At 41.2% G+C, this 24,654-nt stretch overlaps 1 protein-coding gene across 1 annotated transcript; it reads right to left on the minus strand.

Moving 5' to 3' along the window:
• Window positions 1–4,011: 4,011 nt before the first annotated feature.
• On the minus strand, window positions 4,012–24,504 carry LOC119731146 (protein lin-54 homolog). Its single transcript, XM_038204178.1, has 11 exons — window positions 24,399–24,504; window positions 18,883–19,757; window positions 17,807–18,056; window positions 16,580–16,704; window positions 14,617–14,829; window positions 13,064–13,188; window positions 11,737–11,814; window positions 10,792–11,032; window positions 8,449–8,642; window positions 5,702–5,877; window positions 4,012–4,661 (listed from the first exon to the last, which is right to left on the minus strand). The coding sequence occupies exons 2-11, from the start codon at window positions 19,672–19,674 to the stop codon at window positions 4,648–4,650; spliced, it is 2,208 nt and encodes a 735-aa protein (XP_038060106.1). The 5' UTR covers window positions 19,675–19,757; window positions 24,399–24,504; the 3' UTR covers window positions 4,012–4,647.
• Between the last annotated feature and the right edge of the window lie 150 nt (window positions 24,505–24,654).

Here is a 24,654-nt window from a genome sequence, read left to right on the forward strand (position 1 = left end):
GTATCTCGCAATGTTTACATGCATGAAGGAATGGATGGCGTTTATAGCGCATTGAGGTTGACAGGTTGCGTAATTTTCTCCCTGGATGGTTAGGGCCAAGTCATGAATAATTCACTAGTTCCCAACGGGCAGTATGTTTATTCATGAGAACAGAACAATGATATTAAGACCATCGTTGTAATTAAGTCAACCAGTTACATTAAAGCATTTTAAAGAACGGTTGTCGTCGAGTTACCGCACATAGTAGTCTAGTGGATAGCGAGATGAGATATGGATACTATTCCTAGTTCGAATCCTCGTCGTCGCTGTTCTTTTTCATCGACTATTTTTCTTCTCCAAACCTTATCGTAGAGATTATTTTAATTTAAGGGAAAAGAGAATGAGAACCTATGTCTTGCAATGATTCAAAGGAAAACTAATTACTCGTGACATTGCCCTTATTCATGACATTGACCTTGGTCAGAATCGAGGTCACGACGCAGTCTTGTTTTGCATAAATAATCGTCCAAGTCTGCTGGCATATCATAGACCCTTGCTGTGCATGGGGATATTTCATAGACTAGGGGTATTCAACCTTTAAAAGGAAAAGTATTGACCACCATGTTGTATTGTTGACAGCAAACTACTATTCCACACCTAGCTTAAAATCCAAGATGTCAGATATCCAGTATACTGCCAGGGTAGGGGGTGATGGTTCCAGCGATAGCGCACGCGTATATTTGCGCAACGACATGGGGACAAGGTTGATGGATTGGATCAGGGACAGAGATCAGTCACACAGTAAACAGTCGTCAAATGACGATGTATTATTTTATTTTTTTCAATCAGTTACTGTACCATCGCCTCCCACTTACAGTCTGGCAAACGTCTATTTCATGTACATACAACTAAAATGTTATTAACATACAATGCCCATTTACAGACAACAAAACACCATCATGGCTTAAATGTAAAACACGGATTTTCCCCAATTTGTTTGTCTAAATCCCAAAAGGGGTTAAGTTGCTTGGGTTGTTGATATTGGTTTTCGTCTTAAAGAAATGTGGTAACTTTATTTCTCCATGCTTTATGTATTTTGAATAGGGCTGGAATTTGTTTGTGGTTGAAAACAAACAATTAGTACAGAAAATCCTTCACCTATACTACGTGTCAAAACAAAATGTCCTACTTTTGATCTTAAATAACTCAGATGTTCACCAATGGAATTAAACCAACATTTCAGATCATGTAAACAAGGCATGACAAATGTTATGGAGCGACTTTCATCAGCTTTGTGCAAGAGGGCTAGATTTAAACGCCATACAAAAAAAAATACTTTCAGAATGTCGATACAGCGCTGGAGACGGTGGCGGAAGGCGCGTGCTGCGGACGAAAGCTTCTGAAGGAATGCAGTATCACCCCTGATGTCTTTGCACACCTCCTCGATCGTGTGTTGCGCCAAACGATCGAGGAGGTGTGCAATAACATCAGGGGTGATCCTGCATTCCTTTAGAAGCTTTCTGCCGCAGCACACGCCTTGCGCCATCGTCTCCAGCGCTGTATCGCCAAATACTAGTCGAAAGTGGCAGATTCTAAAAGTAGTACATGTACACAACCATGCACCAGTAACGATATTTTTGAACAATGGAACAAGTCCTAGGAAATCGGTCGATATAGGTATATGTTTTAGAGATATCTTTTTTTCAAATTGTAATATACCATCCTAAAGTCATATAGGATGATCAGGATCATTTGCTTTGCATGCATTTTGTTCGTTTGCAACAATAACACCACTCAAAATCCAAAGAAGAATGTTCAAAACCTAACCTGTTGAAGTTTCAGCTCAGTGGATATTACACTTTCCTTTTCGAGAAAACAGTGAAAAACCATGCACAACTTTTTGATCACGAAACACGATTTCGTCCATAGCACTCTTTCACTTCTAAATATCAGTTAATAAACTGAGCGTTGGAAATCACAGGCATTTCTTGATTTCTTCTAAATAACAGAAAGCTAGATGGAATAATTTCACAGGATGTTTAGTGCCAGTATGATTTTGAATAATCCAAGTAAGCTTTGTAATAGTATAGGTTTTCCCGGCCAATTTACTAACATGTTCATTCACTTCTGAAAATCGGTCATTCATTTGCGTCTGAATTTGGGATCGCTGTGAACACGCGTTTCATTTTCGCTACCAGAGCATTCAATTCCATTTCAGTTCAATCAATTAAGTGACTGAGCAGCACCTTTCGTCTCTATGTTCATTCAGATTCGTTTACACGACTTCTTTTTCGCTTTTAGAGGGCGATTTCAAACATTCACAATTCTATTTCACTTTTAGTTTAATGCCATCGGCACCAGATACAATTAGGGGTTTCTTTTTCATTAACCGTCAATCAAATTAGCTAAACCTGAAATCAATTTAGAAAAGGCACGCTTGCGTAAATGCATGCACAGGTAACGTAATTGGCCGTCTGTTTCTCAAAACCGAACGCACGGACAATAAAAACGATTGAACTTTCGTTGAATTGAAATGGGATTAAAGACGTGCATTCAAGTTAAGACGGAAACGAATGACCGATTTTCAGAGGTGAATGAACATTTTAGGAGATTTGCCGGGAAAACCTATATTAGGTAGGCTACTTTTGGAATAAATGCAAATAATCCTACATCATATATGCCTTTCATCATATTTTGAGGGTTGTTTCTTAACATGTTTTCTTAGGGCGAGGTGTTTACGATTTCAGGCCGATTACATTACTACAACATAAACAACATTACAAATGGTGTACCTAAACAAATTGTTCTCTTTAGTCACAATGCTAAACATGCGTCCTGATCTTATTTCATTGTCTATGACACCGTTCACATAACACTAACCAAATAACTTATTCTTTAACACTTCAGGGATTATGATTGAAAACAATTTGTAATGGAAAGAGGAAAAAAGATGAAGAAAAAACCTGAAACCACAGACAAACAAACAAACAAACAAAAACAACAACAAACAGAAAAGAAAACTGCCGAAACAATCAAGCAAAAGTAAGCATAAACAATTAACAACAGATGAATAAATGAAAAACAAGTGATAGTGACAGAAAAGAAACTAATCGTATATTAAAAATTTGAAATTAGATTTCAATAATGATCCCACAGTTAAACAAAGAAAAACAGTTAAATAAAGAAAAACCCTAACAACATTTTACATACATTCAATACATGCACAGTAGGTGCATACATCAAATGCCTTTACATTAAAGAAAAAGTCATTTTCTATTTACAAGTATCAAAAGAGTCTGGGAAAAAAGCCTCCTCTCAATTATTAAAAAAAAATTGACCATATCTTTGATAATACTTAATGATTAGTCAATGAATAATTTTACTAGGGAATATATTTCATGCTTTTAATGGGTCCGTATTTTTCTGATTTTGAATGTTGCGATAATGTTGCGATAAAAAGAAAAATACATTTCTACAGTGATGCAATTAGACTCTTTACTGTTTGCATGTAGCAGGCTTATATGTCGGCTCAAATGTTACTGGGCATTGCTCTAATGGACTTGATGAAGTAGTTAATCTTTGGCGTTCTATCGTGCGTTCTATTAGCTCACTTGGGTTGATTCGGGTTAGCCCCGTGTCGTTCGATTAGCTGACGTCATTCTCGGGGCTCACCCGGGTCAGCCACCACAGACCCTGCTCGTGGAGCAGAGTCAGGGGTGGACAGATGTTACACGCATGCATTGTTCATTCCAAGAAACTGACAAAATATTTTATTGAGCTCATTGCGACTTTAGCGAACTTTAATAAGGCAACTGGGCCCAATTTCATGGCGCTGCTCAGCACAAAAATTTGCTTAGCACCAAAAAAGTCTGGCTTATAAAAGCAGGTTATCAGCCAAAACTCCATGTGTTTTTTCATGCTAAGCAAACAAGAGCTGAATACTAATCACGAGCAATATACTTCACGTGGAGTTTTGGCTGGTAACCTGCTTTTATAAGCCAGACTTTTTTTGTGCAAAGCAAATTTTTGTGCTTAGCAGCGCCGTGAAATTGGCCCCAGTCACAACATTTACTAAAACTACATCGTCCTTTTTTTGTAAAAAAAAACCCAACACATTTCCCGTATCCTCCAAAATCCTCCTCTTTACTGTTCTGCAAACCCCCCCCCCTTTCACTGACATACTTCTGCAGTACGTCTACAGGCTGTTGCCCCCCTTAACAAATACCAGGCCCGCCCCTGGAGAGGTTAAAAATACAAAACAAGTGACAGCTCTATACATGTACTTTCATAACACTTACATAACTCTGTACAGATTATTCACAATGAATTCATGGTACATACATTGGTTAATATCGACTATTGCTTATGGGTAGTTAATTGTGTGTTTTTTTTGTTTTATTAAACATGTTATTTACAATGATTTGAAATTGAAAAGCATGATTATTACATTGAACAAAGTCAGTGTATACATGTTTTGTTTATGGAAGATTCTAATGCTAGACTGTCATTATAGGCTTCTGATGTTATTTGTCAATGTTACATAAAATACTCCGATACATACAAAGCTATGCTCCGTCCCTGCTGTAATCTTAAGTTTCCCTCGAAAACAACGATCACAAGGATGCGCAATGGGAAGAGAACAGCGCCCTCACAGGTCCATCACATCGCTCAGGAAGCAACGCCTGTAAAGGGGGGGGGGGGGCAAATCAAAAGTTAAATGGTGGTGTTTCTAGAAGGCAATAAACTTGCGATCGATTTCTCAAAACTTGGCGTAGCTGGCAACGTTTTAAATAATCTCAACATCTTGGACAAGGATAATAACAGCATTAACGACGGCTGTTTGTGTATGATTTTGTTCATTCATGAAACAGTCGTTGAGTCACCTCCGCCCGACATTTTGAAAATATTTTAGTCGGTTTTTCTTCGGAATCGTGCGGAAACTCTTAAAACTCTGTCACGAGAAAAAATAGCAATTCTTTTACTTCCAACACAAAGCTGTGAGTGTCTTGTATCAACTTTGATAAGTTGTTCAATAACAGGCTCCATGACAATCACGATTTGCTGTTAAAATTAGTCATTTTCAGTTGCTATGCCACAACTAAGGCTACCTCAAATGATTGCGCAAGTTACGCCATAATTTGTAACGCAAGTCGCAGACTTACGCACTATGAAACTTTTGTGAAATTGTCATAACTGATATGTTGAACAGCGTGAAATAGTGCGTAACTTGCGCAATAAATTGTGTCGCGAGTAGACCTATACCATTGCATAAAGTTTCGTGAAATCGGCTGCAGGGTCATAATGATCGGCCTTGAGTATCAATTTTGGTGGATATGTGCGCGTTATAAAAATGCATTAACCCTAACCACCCCAACTCCATCAAAATCCATCCCCCCATTTTGGTGGATTTTGGGGGACCTGGTCCAGAAGGCCTGGCATGACTAAATATTGATGGAGTATGATGGACTTGGGCCTAATGGCCTGAAGCAGTACTAGGGGTATCCAATTGATTTTGCCTAGCTTCCTGTACTGCTATTGCGATAAAAGCCATGTGTAGCAAGTCCATGAATGTCAACCAGTGTGTCAGTGGTGGATTCCATTATGTCATGTACAGTTTTGAATTGGACGCACAGTGACTGATGGATTTTGATGGACATGGTCCAGTTCCTAGTAAAAGACGCTAGGGAGCTAGGGTCAATATGATGTTATATTTTTACTCTACCTTTGGTTTTGCCAGCTGAATGGATGACCTGTCGCAGACACTGCCCAAACTCCTCAAGGATGAGTTTCTCTGCCTTGGCCTGACTCGTCCTCTTCTGCTCCGTCTGCTCGGCCTGCGCTAGAAGGCACTGGCAGGTTGCCTCGGCGACGTCGTTGGTGATGAAGGAAAATGGTAACCTGCAGAGTGGATACCAGCCAAACGTATAAAATCAAGATGTCAAAAACTGCACACAGTAAAAGTTTGCCATAACAAATACAATGGGCTCCACAAATGACCGTTTTGATCCATAAAATTCTTGAGCCAAAAGGGATGTTCATTTAATGGTCAAATATTTGGTATAGTGGTGTTCGTTACAGTAGTGTTCTATTCTACAGCTTTCAAGGCAATTTTTTTTTTATATACTTCTAAAACTGCAAACTCAGGCATTCGTACAATATACAAATGCAACCTAGTTGAACCTACATGTATACAATAAGCCAGCTTGGTATTTTGATGAAGTTGTTTAGGTCAAAGGTCATTTGGGATAAAATCAATGACGCGATGTTAAGCTCATCGTGGAACCGTCTCCTTGCGCGTTCATGTGGGGTTTGTTACAGTGGAGTTCGTTTTTACTACTTTTAAGGCAAATCTCTTTTTTTATATACTTCTAAAACTGTCAACTCAGGCAATCATACAATACACAAATGTAACATACATGTACACAATAAGCCACTTGATGAAGTCGTTCAGGTTAAAGGTCATTTGGGGTAAAATCAATGACACGATGTTATGCTCATCGTTGAACCATCTCCTTGCGCGTTCATGTGCCTTTGATGATTGTTAGATTATCCTGAATGACCCGTGTCCCATATCATTGTGCGCATGTGCAGTTGAAATACCCAACTGGCTTATTAGAAGCCATTACCACAGTGGCACCGCACTCATATGGTTGTCGCACAGACTAAAGAGCATTAGCTCTTTGCCTATCCGCTCCGTTCACAAGTACCCCCTCACCAGCAAAGAAGGAACAGATGGGGTGACCGACCGTCACCATCTTGCCTGACTGCAATTTTGCCGCGACGCGCGGCCGTACCACTGCGTGTTCATGTACATAGTACAAATCCCCTGGTGCACGTGAGTCACACACAAGGAATGGTGCGTGTCAACCAGCTAAATGTCCCGCCCATGGGACGTTGTTGCAAGGTAAAAGGGCGCCCTCTTTTGTTTGCGCACGGAGCCCATGGCAAGCCAACAGATTGCCTCAAAATGGTGTCTGCTAGATATCCGCTCCGGTCACAAGTACCCCCTCACCGGCAAAGAAAGTACAGTTGGAGGTGACCGAACGCCTGACTGCAATATTTTGCCGCGACGCGACGCGGCCACTGCGTGTACATAGCACAAATCCCCTGGTGTATGTGCGTCACACACACATGACACAAGGAGCGGTGCGCGCGTCAACCAGCGAAATGTATGTGTCCCGCCCATGGGACGCTGTTGCTAGGTAAAAGGGTGCCCTCCTTTGTTGGCGCACGGAGCCCATTATACAAATATTGAGTGGCTCAGAGTGAAATGGGAGGAATATTATCGCAAGGTAAAATCTGGACTTTTCCATTTCACGAGGTGAGGCCGAGTGAACTGGAAAAGTCCAGATTTTACCGAGCGATAATATTCCTCCCATTTCACAATTCAAAGCCACTCAATATTTGTTTTATATAACTGACATATAGATCCTTGTCATTTGATATATTTGAACTTTTATTTCAATACAAAAATTGGTGGAAAATGTACTTCTCTCTTCCAAACCACCCCTTCACGAAAACGTTTGAACCCAACTCTGTAGCGCTGGCTCTTTGGAACAATACGCGCTACGCGCAACGCTGAACGCGCACACCAGCATGCATTTGCACACAAATACCGCGTCATGGAACAAGAATGATCCTAACTGTTGAATAGTTATTCCCATTCCCCATGGGCGAATGGGACTATTTGCGCCCCGGCGTTAATGGGAGCAAAACGAATGTCACGTGATGTGAGTTCCACCAATCAAATGACAAGGATCTGTATGTCAGTTATATAATAAATTCTAGCTGACAAATTGAGGAATTTCAACTGTAAAAATCAATCCAGTGACTTTTTTTATACCTACATGAAGCAGGAATTGACTGGCTGTGACTGTTTACGTAACTGGAGACCGCTTTGCCTTGAATGTAGGAGATTGATAAGCCAGCTGTATTAACCAGCTGCCTGCTTTTGTCTGTTGATGGAAGTTGGCTAGGCACATTGCTTACACGAAATGTGATCTTACTTCAGTGAAAAGCCTGTTTGTATTGGCATAGCAGAGGAATGGGATTGGATTTTTAACTGTATGGGACTCTTCAGACAGAAGAAGGGTTGAGGAAACTTCTACTTATTCTAGACCTGGACAAGTTCTTTTAAAACTCAAAGCAGGACTGTTCTTATCAGAACAAAAACTACTTAGCGAAAGTTGATAATAAGCAGGACAAGTTCTTTTCAGAACTAAATATCTTCTAAGCAGTAGTTATTACCACATCGTGTTACAGCAAACCGAAACGATACCGATACTCCACCAAACAAAGCCTCAAATCTTATATTCTAGACCTAGTTTCTTGAAACTGAATTGTTCCAAGAATATGGGGTACTGCCAACACGCAGCAAGCACCAAATATTTTCATGTGTATATGTAGATGTGTTCATCAGCGAAACCCTGTCTGTATTGAACCACATCAACCAAAGTCAGGGAATCTGACCTTTTTCCGGAATCGTTGACTATCGCGGGCCGGGACGGGAAGTCTTGGAACTGTAGCTTGGTGTTGGCGTCAGTCTGTTGCTGAACGCGGACCTCCGCCGCGTCAGCAAGGTGCATCAGGGTCTTACGCTCTGGACTCTCCTCAAAGTTCTTGCAGCCCACACACTTGCAGTTGTTGGAGCACAGGATCTTAGCCTGAATGGGAAAGGTCAAGGTTGAAAGGTCAAATAGCCATTGTGCCAAAAAAAAAATGGCCACATTGTAAACAAAAAGCTCCTGTGCGATTCTTCTTAAAAGAACTCAGACTTGATGACAAGTCATTAGATAGTCGTATTTTGTCCATGAACTTCAGTTGAACTCCATCGGCGCGGCTGGTATAAGACTAGTACGTAATCGGCCGGGTTGCGACAAATCTAACGACTTGACGATTACATTCTCGCACCATTATTCATATATGCAAGCAGCGCAATACATCTGCAGTACACTTTTGCAGTGAGATCCAATCGCGCACCGCTATGCAAATGAGAACTCATTCATTCCGTTACATGGGGAGTTCTTCTCAATACATCAGGGACATGTTTGCAAATCTTGCGACGTTTTAACGACCAATACACTCAGCTTGGTCAATCGTGTATAGAATGTAAAGAAATAGAATGTATCATTGCGATATTCTTGATTTATTTGAGTCGTGTATGCCCTATAATGAATTTTGTAATGTTACACAACACAAACCCTCGAAGTAATGAGAACGATCTTCCGTGGCGGCCTAGAATACACTCTGGAATCTGAATCAGAGTGCTCGCATAGAATTCGCTAGCGATTCAAAATACTCCCATATGTTGTGTACAAAACTGAAAACGTATTCGCCAAGTTGGTAATGTTATCAGAAATAGTCAGCATCATTTGGTCTGGGAACCGGACTACACGCATTGCAACCACAGCGACATTTTGCGTGCGTGGAGCCAGTAACCGGTTACCATACGCAAAACAATTACCGACTTGGCACCAAGTCTACATAGGACTCAGACTTGATGGTTGTTTTGCTGATGTATTCTCTGTGAAAAACCGAACATACACTTTTCAGTTGATGTCCGACTGAAAAAGAAATATTTGAGTTTGCAAGACACATGGCAATTGAGTCCACCGCAAGTCATCCAGTCCTAAATCACAAGTTATTTCAAGGTAGAGTAGGTCATTTGCAGCTATCCAAAAGGTAAGTGACCAAATTATTTTTAAAAAGCTTACTTGGTTTAATGATAGTAATGACACTAAACTCCCTGTGAAACTATTCTTTCTGGCATGCTGTCATTTTGAAGAAAATAATATAAGGAGGACATTTCCAAAGATGAATCAAGTGACGCATTTTTGGAAATTTGCGTTGGTGTGAAATTTTGCGAATCTATGAATGGGAGTGTGACAGCGTTGACATGACGCACATACCCACGCTGTTGCTGTTATTTGTCGGTTCAGTGCGTGACATCACATAGCTGCAATTGGCCAAATGAGAACCGGTCCCTGATGCTGAGTTTGGCCGCAATTCAAAATATGACTCGGCAACTTTTGAATTGAAATTGAGAATCTAGAATATTACTTTCTCGGAATATACAGCATTCACTGAGCTGAACCGCCATCAGGTTAGTTGTTAAGCACCGGTCTTTAGATTTTGAGCACTTTTGTTGCTTCAAACGAAATAATTGCACAAATGACAAATGATTTACTCTAATTTTAACTTTGACAAATTTCTCTTGTTATTGCTCATCCCCTGTGACCGGACATGTGAATTGATCTTGTGACCCAATTTGTGGTGGACTTGTGACTGGACTTGTGAACTGATGTTTGACTTGACTTGTGATGGACTTATCAACTGACTTTTGACTGGACTGGCGATGAACTTGTGAATTGACTTGTGATTGGACTTTTCAAAAGACTTGTGACTGAACATGTAAATTGACTTGTGATGGAATTGTGATGGACTTGTGATGGACTTGACTTGTGACTGGGCTTGTAAATTGACTTGTGATTGACTTAATAATATTAATTTGGTGCTTATAATAGCACTTTATACCAAAGGTCTTTGGAGTTTTTGCACCAGCTCGGCATCAGTGCATTCTGGCCTCTATTGTAGTAAAGTGTCTTGCCTAAGAACACAAGCACCATGTTCCCCGTCAGGGTTCAAACCTATGTGCCACGGCACATGAGTCGAACAGCGTAACCACTGGACCACAGCGCTCAACTAATGACAAAGACTGGATTTGTGACTGGACTTATGATTGGACCAGTGATGGATTCATAAACTGACTTTCTTGGACTTGCAATGGATTCGACTACAACATTGCTACCTCACCTCGTAACACTCGCAGTAGTTCTTGAGACACCCCGAGCGCTTGCAGTTACACCCCTTGTTATGCCTACGGTCCAGTTCTCCGTTACGCCCTTTGCCAATCTTGGGCTTGAAGGCGTTAGGGTTACGATCAAGGCACGCCTTGATGGCTCGGGCCCGGTCGTCCTCGTGGTCGAGGTTGTTGTAGCAGTTGTTACAGTTGCAGCTGTTGCAGAACTCGCCGTTGGCAAAGCAGTCGCAGTACCTAGGAGCAAAGGGGAAGGAGGAAGGATTAGAGGGAGTGTACTTGCGCTCATACTCAAATATCAAAATACTCAGACTAAAACTCACAATACTCATAGTTGAGAAGCAAGTACAGGGTGAGTCGAAAAAAGCAGAACCCAAACCCCAAAAATATATTTCATATTTAAAAAAATATGTAGCACCAAAATAATGACTGGAAAGCCAATTTCATAAACTAGTTTTAGATGAAAAAATTACTGAAATTGCTCAATCCGTTCAAAGAATATCACCATTTAAACGCAATGACCCTAAAACCTGTTTCGTCCAAAAAATGCAATTTATTGTGTGTTTTGACTGCTTGGAACAACAATAATATCCTTATTTTAACAACCCTGCTAAGGCAAACAATATGATTTATAAAATCTACTTTTTTTTAAAGACAGGCCTTCAAAAGGACTTAGTTAAATCTTTTAAACCAAGGTTTTATCGCTGGTGATGTTTGAAGACATAAAATATTTTTAAGTAAGCCCACATCACATTTGGTTTTATGTTAACACTTCTTGATAAATTAGCCGATTTTTCGTTAATGTGTCTTTTATTTGTCCTAATTCATGGACAACAACATGTGTTGCTCAAAGATATGGATTTCTAGTTCCTGAAATCATCTGTCTGCAAAAGGATTCAAATTTCTGAGTGACTGAAATTTTTCAGTGGTTGCATACTTACAATTTCAGACATTGTGATTTTGTGCAGTTGCAGGGTTTGCGCGGTCGATGTTCAGAATCCACTGGAGCGGAGCGCCTCCTAGAAAGACAATGAGATAAGGTTGTTGGTAAAGTTTCATTCAGTTAAAAGGTAATACATCAAAAACAAAACTACCAAATTATTATGAAATACCTTACTGGACTGTCAGTGAATGACGATCTTAAAGCATCCTGTGAAATCACGGCACCTGGTGTGCTGTCACTTTCAACAAAAGTGGAATTTAATATCAATTTCAAACGATGGTAAGCCAACCATTGCTGGGAAAAAATCTGTCCTTTTCCAAATAGTGCCCCCAAATTACCAAATTTAGTTAGTCCACATTTTGTTTGCAATCAGTTACACATCCATGAACAGGTGCAAGCCAGCTAGTCTGGTTCCCTGACCTGACAATTCCCTGATGTCTATAAATTGCTCTGTTTCGTCTGAAGTACGGTCAAGGAACCAGACTACAAGAACAGCATATTTTTTTTTGTTTTTCCAGCATCTATGACCACAACACTTTAAAGGGAATGTACATCATTGGCTTCTGCTGTAATTTTCAGAAATGAACTATTTTGAGGGGTTAGTATAACAGATCAAATATTGTTACACTGATATGTTTGTAGTTTTGTGTTCGACAATGCTGGAAAACCAAGAAAAAACAAAAATGTTCAAGTAGTCTGGCTCCCTGACTCCACTAAAGATGATATGGCTCAATTTATAGATGCCGGAAAATTGCAAGGTAAGGAAACCAGTCTAGCTGGCCTGCACCCGTTCATGAGCATGTAACCAATAGCAAACAAAATTTGGACTGAAAAAAGGTAAATTTGGAGCAGTAGTTAAAAAATAGTTAGGTTTTTCCAACGGTGATCGGCCGACCACCATTGGAACTTGATACAAAAATACCACTTTTCTCGAAAATGACTTCACACCAGGTGCTATAATTTTGCATGATGCTTTAGACTGTTATTTACCAACATCCTAGTAAGGTATTCGAAAAAATTTGGTAGTTTTGTTTGTCAATGTTTGCAAATGTTGTATATTCCCTTTAAACAGGTCTGCGTAACAATATTTGCTATAAAATACTAACCCTCAAATCTGTCCATTTCTTAACATTACAGCAAAAGCAAATGTTCATTGCATGTAAAAGTGGCTTGATTCTGTTTTGCATATTATTCTACACTTAGTGTCTCTGAGATAAGCCGCGAAGTGATCTAATTTTGTCACAAATTGCTTTGACAGTCAACCAAGGAAACAGCACTCAAATGTTCACACTCTTTTTGGAATGACCTATTGGCAATTTTCTTACCCATTGACAACACGACTTGGAGGGGGCGGAGACCGTGGTCGTGGGGGTGCGGCTTGAGGAACCCCCCCTGATGGTGCCAAGGAGACGTAGTTAGGCGTTGAGGCAGGTTTGGCTTGGGACATCACCTGAGAAGAATGCAATACAATAATGAATATTCTTGTTATGGGAGGGGACTGTGGTTGTGGGGGTGTGGCCTGGGGGACCCCCCCCCCCCCCCCCCAGATGGTGCCAAGGAGATGTAGTTAGGCATTGAGGCAGGTTTGGCTTGGGACATCAACTGTGAAAAATACAATACAATAATGAATATTCATGTTATGGGAGGGGACTGTGGTTGTGGCTTGGGGGATCCCCCAGATGATGCCAGGGAGACGTAGTTAGGCGTTGAGGCAGGTTTGACTTGGGACATCACCTGTGAAAAATACAATACAATAATGAATATTCATGTTATGGGAGGGGACTGTGGTTGTGGCTTGGGGGATCCCCCAGATGACGCCTGGGAGACGTAGTTAGGCGTTGAGGCAGGTTTGGCTTGGGACATCTCACCTGTGAAGAATGCAATACAATAATGAATATTCATGTTATGGGAGGGGTTCTGTGGTTGTGGGGGCGTGGCTTGGGGATCCCCTAGATGATGCCAGGGAGACGTAGTTAGGCATTGAGGCAGGTTTGGCTTGGGACATCAACTGTGAAAAATACAATACAATAATGAATATTCATGTTATGGGAGGGGACTGTAGCCATGGGGGTGAGACTTGAGAGATCCTCCTGATTGTGCCAAGGAGACGTACATGTAGTTAGGCGTTGAGGCAGGTTTGGCCTAGGACATCACCTGTGAAGAATACAATACAATAATGAATATTCATGTTATGGGAGGGGACTGTAGTCATAGGGGTGAGACTTGAGGGATCCCCCAGATGGTACCAGTGAGATGTAGTTAGGCATTGAGGCAGGTTTGACTTGGGGTATCACGTGTGAAACAAGACACCGATGAATATTCATGTTATGGGAGGGGACTGTGGTCTTGGGGGTGTGGCTTGATCCCAAGAGGGACCCAATTACCACAGTTTTGGGCCTCATGAAGTAGGACCTTCTTACTGTCTCTAACAGTCCCTCAGGTGCAAAGACATGCTCTATTGACCTCATTGCCAGTCAATATGTGCATTTTTCATCCCCACCTAAATTATGGGCAAATTACATCTGTAACAATGGCAAATCTGGCACCATGGCGAATGTTTACACGAAGTTACCGCTGGGCACCAGGAACATAGTACCGGGCAGGAAGGACACAAACTTGGTCAGGCACAATAGTGCAATAGTGACCTCAATGCCAGTCAATATGTGTATATTGAATACCCATGTATGTTACATCAGTAACAAACCTGAGGCACCATGAATACTGTAGCAAAGTTCTGCATGATGTTTCTTCTGGGCACCAGGAGCATAGTACCGGGCAGGAAGGATGCAAACTTGGTCAGGCACTAGTACACTAGTGACCTCAATGCCAGTCAATATGTGTGTATTTTATACCCATTTATAGTAAACTGGTAACCAACCTGTGGCACCATGGGCACCATGGCAAAGTTCTGCAGGATGTTACCGCTGGGCGCCAGGAGCGTAGTACCGGGCGGAAACGAGGCGAACTTGGTCTCGCCCGTGAGAGGATTGATGATCTTGAGCTGGGTGTTGGCCGGCATGATCATGCGGTTCTGGGAAGTACCGGCCACTGAAACGGGCTGCACGGTGCTACTCCTATTCGCCTGGATTTTCTGCAAGAACCAATTTTTAAAACCGTCAAAGCAGGGACCAAGAACGAAGAAGGAAAAGATACATGCTACAAAAATAAGACACTTTTAACTGTAATTAGAAAACACCAAAAACAAGTAAATATTGTTGATTCTTGTGGAGGCTGGATACAGAGATAAAACTGGCCTATGGGGGAAATTCGGAAAATAGGCCAAACAAAAATCTGTGTCTGAAAATCCTCGCCTCCCTCAAGATCATCATCACAATTTTTAAAGCACTGCATTTTGTACAACTAAATCTGAAACGTCCGAAAATCGTGCAACATGTGGATTTTACTGTCAGATTGTTGGCATGGTAGATGATACCCACGTGCGACATTCAGGCTCGAAGGTCTAGCTAGTTGTACGTAGTTTCAATCGATGTCAAAGGGTAATGCTTAAACTCATTTCCCTCCGTGGCATGAAATACTCCAACCCAGGCTTTACGTATGTGCGTCTATCATACAATCTGTGCACTGACGACTGGTAGAACAGATTAAAATTGCGCTTGCAATACAGATGTCGCAGTGCCGTTTTCATCAAACTCATTTACGACTTAGCGGGGAAAAGATCGTCAGAAAAATCAGAGTTTGAGAAAGTCGGATTTCCGATTAAACTTGGAAAAGTTTCATCACTGTGGATAGCGCAACTGTTTTGTTTACAAAAAAAACGTCTTTCTGCCAATCATATTATCTACATTTTGAAACTGTAACAGTGAGACCACCTTATCGGTCTCGTTCAAATGACGTCATTTCCTACAGACCTGCCACGTGCATCGGCTTTTGAACGTCAACTTGCATATCGTGCATCGGCTGCGTCGTATTTCGAACAAATTTCAAAGCACCAAGCGTGCGTTTGGAACATTTTCAACACAGTGCAATGCGAGCTTGATTGCGTAAAATACGCAGTTGCAGTTCTCCTACAGATATGGCTGTCTTTGAGAGAGACCTATTGTTTGGTCAGTCACAGACAGTTCAAACTTTCTTCCACTTCCTCTGCTGTGCATTTGTTTACAGACTAGAAAACAACAGTCACATCACATACGTGTTAACACTGTGACTAGTCAAATTCCGTCAACAGACATGTAGGTACATGTAGGTACAGCTGGCATATCAATCACCTCCAGTCAACGCATGGCTATATCAAATTAACAAAAGGAACTCGTAACCATTAAAAACAGTCACCTGACTGACTTTGGATGCAGCAACGGAACACTTAACTATGGCATTTTACTGCGAACTTGCTTGACCCTAACCCTAACCCTTCAGGGTATTTTGGCTAAAAAACCTTCTACACGCAGCAACATGCAACACTTGACAAAATAATAACCCTACCTAATGTAACAAGACCCATCAACTTAAAATTTCCAGGGCAAAACAGCCTAAGAGTCTGTGGTATGCAGGCATGCAACCGGGAAGTCACCAAAAAAGAGGAAATTCAACTCTTTCTAAGACTTTGTACAGTGTTTTTCTATTTTTAATGGCACACATGCGAAGTAAAAAAAGAGGAAATCAGCTGATCCGAGGAAAAGTTGCATGCCTGGGTATGTAGTAAAAAACTGTGGCACTGTTCAATGGGACTAGGTGTCATTGTTTCAGAATTGCCCGGTTATGCACTGGTGTTGACGGCCCTATGCAGAAAAGTTCCACAGACGTTTAAACATGGTTCACTTTGTGTCGGGCAGGGTAAAGCTAGTGAGGAAATACATCTTCAATAAAAATCTCCCAAACTTTACCTGTGCTGGCGCGATGGGTACATTGACCTTGACAGGGTTTGGTGTGGGTATCGTCCGCACGACGCTGTGGACTGAGCTGGTCGTGGCTGGGGCGATAGGTTTAGCTGTCGTGACCACTGGCTTAGCTTCAAAATTACAAATAGATCAAGTTTTTAACCGCGTCAGGTTTTTTATTTTTACTTTATGTGATTTCACAAAATCAGGACATATGTGACCTGTTCTGTCAAAACCAGACTTTTCTGGGCATAAAGTCAAAAATGAGATTTTTGCATATTGTTAAAATATGTTCCGTTTCCTTTTAATAGGTGGTTTAATTTTTGAAACCGGTCATTCCTGGGCAGAGTTATGCTATTTTGAAGTTCATTGTGTCGAAAAGCAGAAAACAGAGAAATTGGCCACGAACGTCACAAACCAGTAATTTCTTTAACCGATATACCTTAACAAATCATCAAAAATACTATAATTAGAGATCAAATTAGGGTTTCAAACTTTTATAGTATATTTTAGACATGCTCAGGATTACAAATATGCAAACATTAGGAAATGGAAAAAAATCACCCCCACAGCGTTTTTTGGCCCTATCTCAATTTCAACCTCTGCCCAGAAGCGTCTGCTTTTGACAGAACAGGTCACATATACTGTGTCCTCAAACATGGAGATTGTAATGCTTGTGTCCCTGAGCAGCTTGCACAACCACAATTGTTTTTCTCAACAAATTATCACTGAGAAATTTGCAAGAGCTAAGTACAGGGTTCCTGAAATATGACAATTTCCATGACATTTAACCCTAACCCTCCTCAATCCTCCAAAATCCTCCTGCCGGTTTTGGATGATTTTAAAGGATTGAGGATTGGCAAAGATGTATCGCTTTTTTTTGTGGAGGATGCGTTACGTCAAGCCAGTAGGCCATATCCTGCATTGGTTATGTCCAGCCATGCATAAATCAGCCCTGTGTTTGTCTCGTATTTCATCCGCACTGCTTCTAAGCGCCATTCGCACTGCCTCAAACCATAGCAGTAACTGGCAGAGGATTTTGGAGGATTGGCGTAGTGGTCATCCTCAACAGACTAAATTCAAGAAATAACGGATGATTTTGGAGGATTGAGGCTGAATCCATTTTTTTCTTGGTGGCAACTGGAGGATTTTGCAGGATTGAGGTTGCATCCTAGCCAGAGGGCCTAGGGGGTTAGGGTTAAGACAACTTCCTAAACTCGTGAAACTACTTACCCTGAGTGTTGGACGCACTTGACGCCGTCACTGTCACAAGCCTCACGTAAGAGAACTTGGATCCCGGGACTTGCACGGACTGCACGGTGGTTGCCGCTGCACTTGCTGTGGTCACTGTGGCGGCTGCTGTTGCAGCCGGGGTCACAACTGCTGTGCTTGTGGTTACAATGCTGGACGTGCTGACCTTTGGCTGAGCCTGTACCGCTGGCTTGATCTGGATTGTCTTGGGCTGCTGAGGTGGGTTTGTTGACTTGGGTTGGAAAAAGAAAGATGTACACATTTTACAGAATTCTTCGGCGACCTCAATTAACCCCAATCCTCCAAAATCCTCCTGGTGGTTTTGGAGCATTTTGGAGGATTGAGGATGAATGGTGTTTGAGAAACATGAGGATTTTATAGGATTGAGGATGAATGGTGTTTAAAAAGGAGGAAGATTTTGGAGGACTGAGGATGAATGCATTTTGAGAGGCAGGACTGTCTGACGATTTTGAAGGGTTGAGGCACTGGGTATCCTTTATTTGAACATGCAAAATTTTGTAATAGATTTTGCAGGATTCAGGATGGTTCCTGGCAAAAATGGCCTAGGGAGTTGGGGTTAAGCGACATTACTGATAGGGTTGTACCGAATATTCGATCATCCACCAAATATTGGAATAGCTTTTCCGGTTTGAAAATTCGAAAAGAAAAAAACAAAACCAAAAAAAAAAAAAACTACGAACATGCACACACGACTGCGATGTTATTTTAATCCTAAAGTTACGGCACTTTATTGTCAGACGCCTCTTTTTTCGTCGAAGGTGGTTCATTGTTCCCATCCTTTTAGAACGTTAAAACCCTCAAGTGACACTAATAAAATACCTACTGTAAAGCACTCCAGCGGTTCACAATATCAAATCGCTGCACGCCAATTTTAACCGGCGCGCTTTGAATGCAACTTTTGAAAGAGTTTTATTGCCCTACGGTGGTCCAAAAGTCACGGTCTCACTGGTCAATGTGTACAGTTTGATTGACACGCACATGTACATGTAGGAAGGGTCCATTGTGATCCCAGATGCTCCAGGACTCGTTATACTTACAGGGTTAGCAACCATTGCCACAGTTTTGACTCCTGAGACGGACGTCAGAGAGACCTGTTGTGGTGTCGGTCCCGCAGACGATTTGACGATGATGGTTTGGGGAGCCGGGGCAATTTTCTTCGGCGTCGTACTCCCGCTAACCTTCGTCGGGCTCTTCAAAGCCGGGATCGCGACTTTCGCCGCGTTCTGTTTTGCGGGTGACGTGGTGGTGATCACCACCCCTTTTGGAATGACCACACCCTGTTGCGTCACGGGCTGGGTGATCGGGATGAATTTGATCGGGGACCCCGGCTGGATCAGCTGCCGCGCTCCGGACGTTTTGGCCGTTCCCGGGGACATCATGGTCACCGTCGCAGTGGTCAGCCCTGCTGTAGTGGACACGGGCTGTTTCGTGACAGGATTCCGCGTAATTATGACCTTCGTCACGACTTGACTGGTAGTCGTGGACGGCATGCTGCGCTTGACGATACTCTGTATTGTCTTGCCTACCGGGGACCCGGGAGGCAGCGTGATGACTTGTGTTGGGTTTCCTGCCGAGGAGACCCTGACTTCTGTTGGTGTCGTCGTGCTAGGTACCGTGCTCTCGCTGGTCGCAGTGATTACGGTGGTGCTGGCGCCGGATTTAGTGGCTTTGGAGGGGGACGTGGTGCTGGAGGACTCACTGCTGGACTTGGCCATGAGGTTGTCCAGCTCGGCTTGGATGACTGCGACCGGGTCGGTCTTGCCGCTTTTGGCGGCTTCAAGCCGGGCTTTGGCCGTGCTGCTTCTGGTTTGGGAGCCTGGGGATGACATGGCTTAAACTTGCTGTTGCAACTACCAGTACGGTGCAAGAGTTATGAAGTACAGTGGCACTGTTCAAAATGATCACAAAATGCCTACGGACAAAAAAAAAAAAAAAAAAAAATGAAATATAGGCATTTCGGCAAGTGACAAATGTACAAATTCGAGGACGTGATTCACTATGGCCAGTGACAAACAGTGAAGTCAAAATATTAATGCATTGGCAATTTTTTGCAACTTTTTTCCAGAAGCAGTAACAGGTTTTGGAATGAATGTTGCATCCTGAAACCCCTCTTTTTCATCATATATTATCTCAACGAAGGTCAGTCATTACAGAAACGTTGAAAAGACATGAATCTGGAAATGAAAAACATTTCCAATTTTCTTAGAAAATAATTTGAAAATGCACTTGACTCTCCATAGACTTTGTAGGCCTACATAGCCAAAGAAGAGCGGTCTTGATACATTCTTTCCCAGGTTTTTCAACGCCCTTTTTTTAGCGCCCTCATAGTCATACATGCGCATGCATGAGGGCGCTATAATATGATCTGCCGCCTTAACCATAAAAGAAGGACCCGATTCACAGCTAGGCAGGCCAAGTTTATATTTAAACACTTCTTTGGAAAGAATTCCATACTGGGCCACCACTCATATTCCTTAATATGACCTCCGACCTGAAAAGTACCAAAAGTGGTAAATCTGATGAAGAAACACTAGGCCGGCCTATTTATTAAAGGGAATGTACATCATTGGCTTTTGCTATAATTTTCAGAAATGAACTATTTGAGGGGTTAGCATAACAGATCAAACATTGTTACACTGACATGTTTGAAGTTTTGTGTTCGAAAATGCTGAAAAAAAACCCAAGAAAAACAAAACTGTTCAAGTAGTCTAGTTCCCTGACTCCACTAAAGATGAAATGGATCAAATTATAGATGCTGGAAAATTGTAAGGTACGGGAACCAGTCCAGCTGGCCTGCACCCGTTCATAAACAAGTAACCAATAGAAAACAAAATGTGGACTGAAAAAAATTGGTAAATTTGGAGCAATAGTTGAAAAAAAGTTAGGTTTTTCCAAAGGTGGTCGGCCGACCACTGTTGGAAATTATACAAAAATGCCACTTTGCTTGAAAATGACTTCACACTAAATGTAGGTGCCATAATTTTACAGGATGCTTTTGACTGTCATTTACCAACATCCAATGAGAAATTTCGTAAAAATTTGGTACTTTTGCTTTCGATTTTTGCAAATGTTGTATATTCCCTTTAAGGAGTGCAAACATTCTTTTAAATACTTAAAGTTTAACTTTTTCTGCCATGGCGCATAGACTTTGTGCAGGAGGTCTAAGTTGGTGGCCCAGTTCTTTTTTCTAAAGTCCGATTCAGTTGATAACTGACGCATAACAAAGTCATGCAATGTTTTGGTTGACTTCCGTCATGTGTCCGTAAAAACAAACGGCCACACTAGCAAAAGCGAAACATTAAAAAAAAGGCAGTGGATATTTAGCCGGAGACGGCAACCTTGGCTTTAGTAAACGTAGCTTGCAGGATATGCACTGAACATGCGCAGTTACTGGGTTTTTTTTTAATAGACATTTTCCGGTGACAAATCTTAGTCTGGCTCCATGCCAACATTATCGTTGTAACTTCGTATTCACAAGATGGGAATCAGGCCATTTTACAATTTTGGACTTTATTTCCCTTTAAAAAACAAAAATCCTCCAGAGCCACAGATCTGAAAAAGAAAATGTAATACTCTGCAATAAAATGTTTGAGACATGTTAAAATAGTAAAAGAAGAATGTTCTTATTTTTGGGGGATGGGGGAAAAAAACAAAATCGAAAATTTCGCCAGCGAGGATCGAACCCACAGCTTCCCGCTCATGAGATCCGTTGCTTATCCACTAGGCCACAGGTGCTACACAACCGTTGGTGGTAATTTAATATATCTTAAAATTCTTATAATTCAGCCCTATCTTAGAGAGTACAGCGCCCTCTGTTGATAAGGTTTATCGCAAATAGCTTGCTACCAACAGAGGGCGCCCTGTTGCAAAGCATCATGGGATGCAAAACGGAGCATAACTATTTTGCAGTCCCGGATGTTGAAGCGCGCATCGCGCAACCAACACAAAATGATGGCTGCGATCACGCACAAAAACTTTCAGCGATCGTGTAGTGTAGGGCCCGTTTGGTTTCGATAAAATTAGAGTCAAGAGTGTTTTTTACTACTCAAAATGACCTTGTCAACCTAGAGCAGACTTCTCTCAATATAATGACCTTTTTGTGTAATTTTTGATCAGTTTCTCGGAGTTGAAATGATGATTTTCCTGCGCGGTTTACAGTGGTGCAGTGCGATTCAGCGCGCCTTGCCATTCACGGTACATCCCGCAGTGATCGCCATCTTTATTTTCGTGTTGCCTTTTGTCGTTATCATCTTCATTTTCCCTCCCCCCAGAAAAAAAATTCCCTAAAACATTAAAAACCCTGCCCTTTATCTATGACATACCTATACCTGTATGTTCTTAATATCGCAAACTTGTTTGGTAGGTCAAATAATTTAAAAGTGGATTTTGTTCCCTTACAGGTCACGGGCCCGTAGATACACGATCGCCAAAATTTCTAAGCCAACATGCCTACCTAGTTACATGTGTACATGTATGTAAATAACTGTTGTGTATTTTATAAATTGTTTTTTTTTTATGTTAAACAGGTTTTCTTGTATTCGTCCGAGTAAATTTGTGCCAATATTGGGGCTACCGGTTATTTAAGAAACACAGGTCATATTTGCCAAGTTTTAAAACTTTATCCAACTCTTTTTACGAGAATCTGCTCAAATATTGCCAGCTTTTAATTAAGAAACACAGCTCATATTTGCCAATTACTTTCACCTATTTATTCCAACTGTTGTTTTGACACTCGAGTAGGCTTGCATTTGCCAGTTTTATTTTCAATTTTCCAGGTTATTTTTTAACAATAAATTCAACTCTCGTCAAGAGACGCAGGTCATAATTGCATTTGTAAACAATGTTCATGTACTTTTATAAAACATGACTTGATCATTTCAATTTGCATTTTCTACATCCTTATTGTGTGCAACTTTGTTCCAAATTTTATTTACATTATTTTTAATTAAACATGTCTCTTATTTTTATGAACCTGCAAAACCTTTTACAATTGATATAATTTCTATTATCATTATCATAAGTGAAGACCGTTCATGTACATGTAGGTTCATGCCATTTATAATTTGGTTTATTTTGCATACAAACCTTGAGTAAGAATGAACAAAATAAATAAAAACTTAAGAAAAGGTACAGCACAGTTTTGATTTTCTCAGATGGCCGGCAGTGGTGTAGTGAGATCCAATGCTCGCCTCTTCACCGGTGCTCTTTTCAGTGTCTCAGGAAGGTCGTATCCTCTCAAAAATAAAGATGGGTGAAGTTCATCAGGATATGGCTGGCCGTATTTGAAGTGGTTGCTTCAGACTGTAGTTGATGATTTTACTTTGAAATCCTGCCGTTGGGTCAGTTGGGTCCAGAGAGGGAAGTGTTTCTTATCCCTGTATGAGTGGAATCCGAGTGTGTTTACATGCTCTTTCATGACATCTATCAAGAGAAGGGGAAACGTAAGATAGAGATATTTATTGTTTGATGACGGAGAAAAAATAAACCACATAAGACTTCACAATTATTTTTATGAGTAAAAAAATGGAGTAGGCTAGCTAGCTAGGCCTACTACAGTACTGCTTTTTTTTTACATTTTCGTGAACAGAATATTATAAATAAAAAATCATGAAATTGTCTGTAAAAGTCACACATCGTTCGCTGACAGAAGTAACAATTAAACCATTATAAAAGCCACATATTTTTCCGATAAGAAAAGAGTCATAAAAGGGAGCTTTTGAGGGGCACAGAAACTCTAAATGCATTTGCCGACACAGTCATTACAGTGCAGAGTGTCCCGTGTTTCCCCGGTCGCGTGCCGGTCGTCGGCACATCGCTATCGCATCGGGTCAGAACTGCACGCTATACTACTATTTGTCGTGAGAACATTTTTTTTCCTGTACACCAAACAACTTTAATTTATGTATAACAAAGATCATACCTTTGTTGTGGATAACAACAGTCATTATTGCAACCCAGAACAGCACAATAATCACCTCCCATCATGTCCATCGAACACAAAACGTCTGAAAAATGGACAGCCAAGAAATATCCACACACCGCACCGTGCATGCCGTGTGTACGTTTTCCCACCGCCGTGTGATGGCGCTGTTGCTCCGATTGCAGCCCCATGATCCTTTGCGGTTTGTATTTGCGATAAACCTTATAGGGATTGCCGCTGGCACTATCTTAAGAAAAAGTGGCAAAAATAGGAACCTAATTAACGTAAAACAGTTTACCAATAGGGCCTACCATATCTTCATTTGAGAATTTATTATAACACAAAAGAATGATTCTGTACACAAATTCAAAGCGGAGTTAAAGCAATCCTTCCCTGTCCGTAAACTGGGCAGCCCTTTTCCTTTAGTTTAGCTAGCCACGCATTTCGAACCGAGGCCCCAGCGTGACAGCATGCGCAGTGCGGCGCCGGATGCGGGGAAAATCGAGGTCGAAATATTCAACTCAATATCAACCAATTCACACGATTTTCCGTAAATAACATAGTCACAACATCAAGAATACAGATCCTTTCTCTGATCGTTAAAATAAACACTGAATATAAAGAAATTCTCACCGAAACTGATGTTTGCCATCACGTTATTTGTTCAAAATCACGCGCCCGACCATTACACGTAAATTTGGCATCCCATAATAATCACTCATTACAGAAATCAATGTCAAGGGTCAACCTCTTTCCAGAATCTTGTAAATTAAATTAACAAAAATAACAAAATTAACCAATATTAACATGTTTCCAACTAATAAGGAAAAAAAATAAAGAAGAAGATACATGGCAATTTCAGTTTTTGCGGAATATGAATATTTGGCAA

This window comes from Patiria miniata, unplaced genomic scaffold (assembly GCF_015706575.1).
Source record: "Patiria miniata isolate m_02_andy unplaced genomic scaffold, ASM1570657v1 HiC_scaffold_23, whole genome shotgun sequence".
Taxonomy (NCBI): Eukaryota; Metazoa; Echinodermata; class Asteroidea; order Valvatida; family Asterinidae; genus Patiria; species Patiria miniata.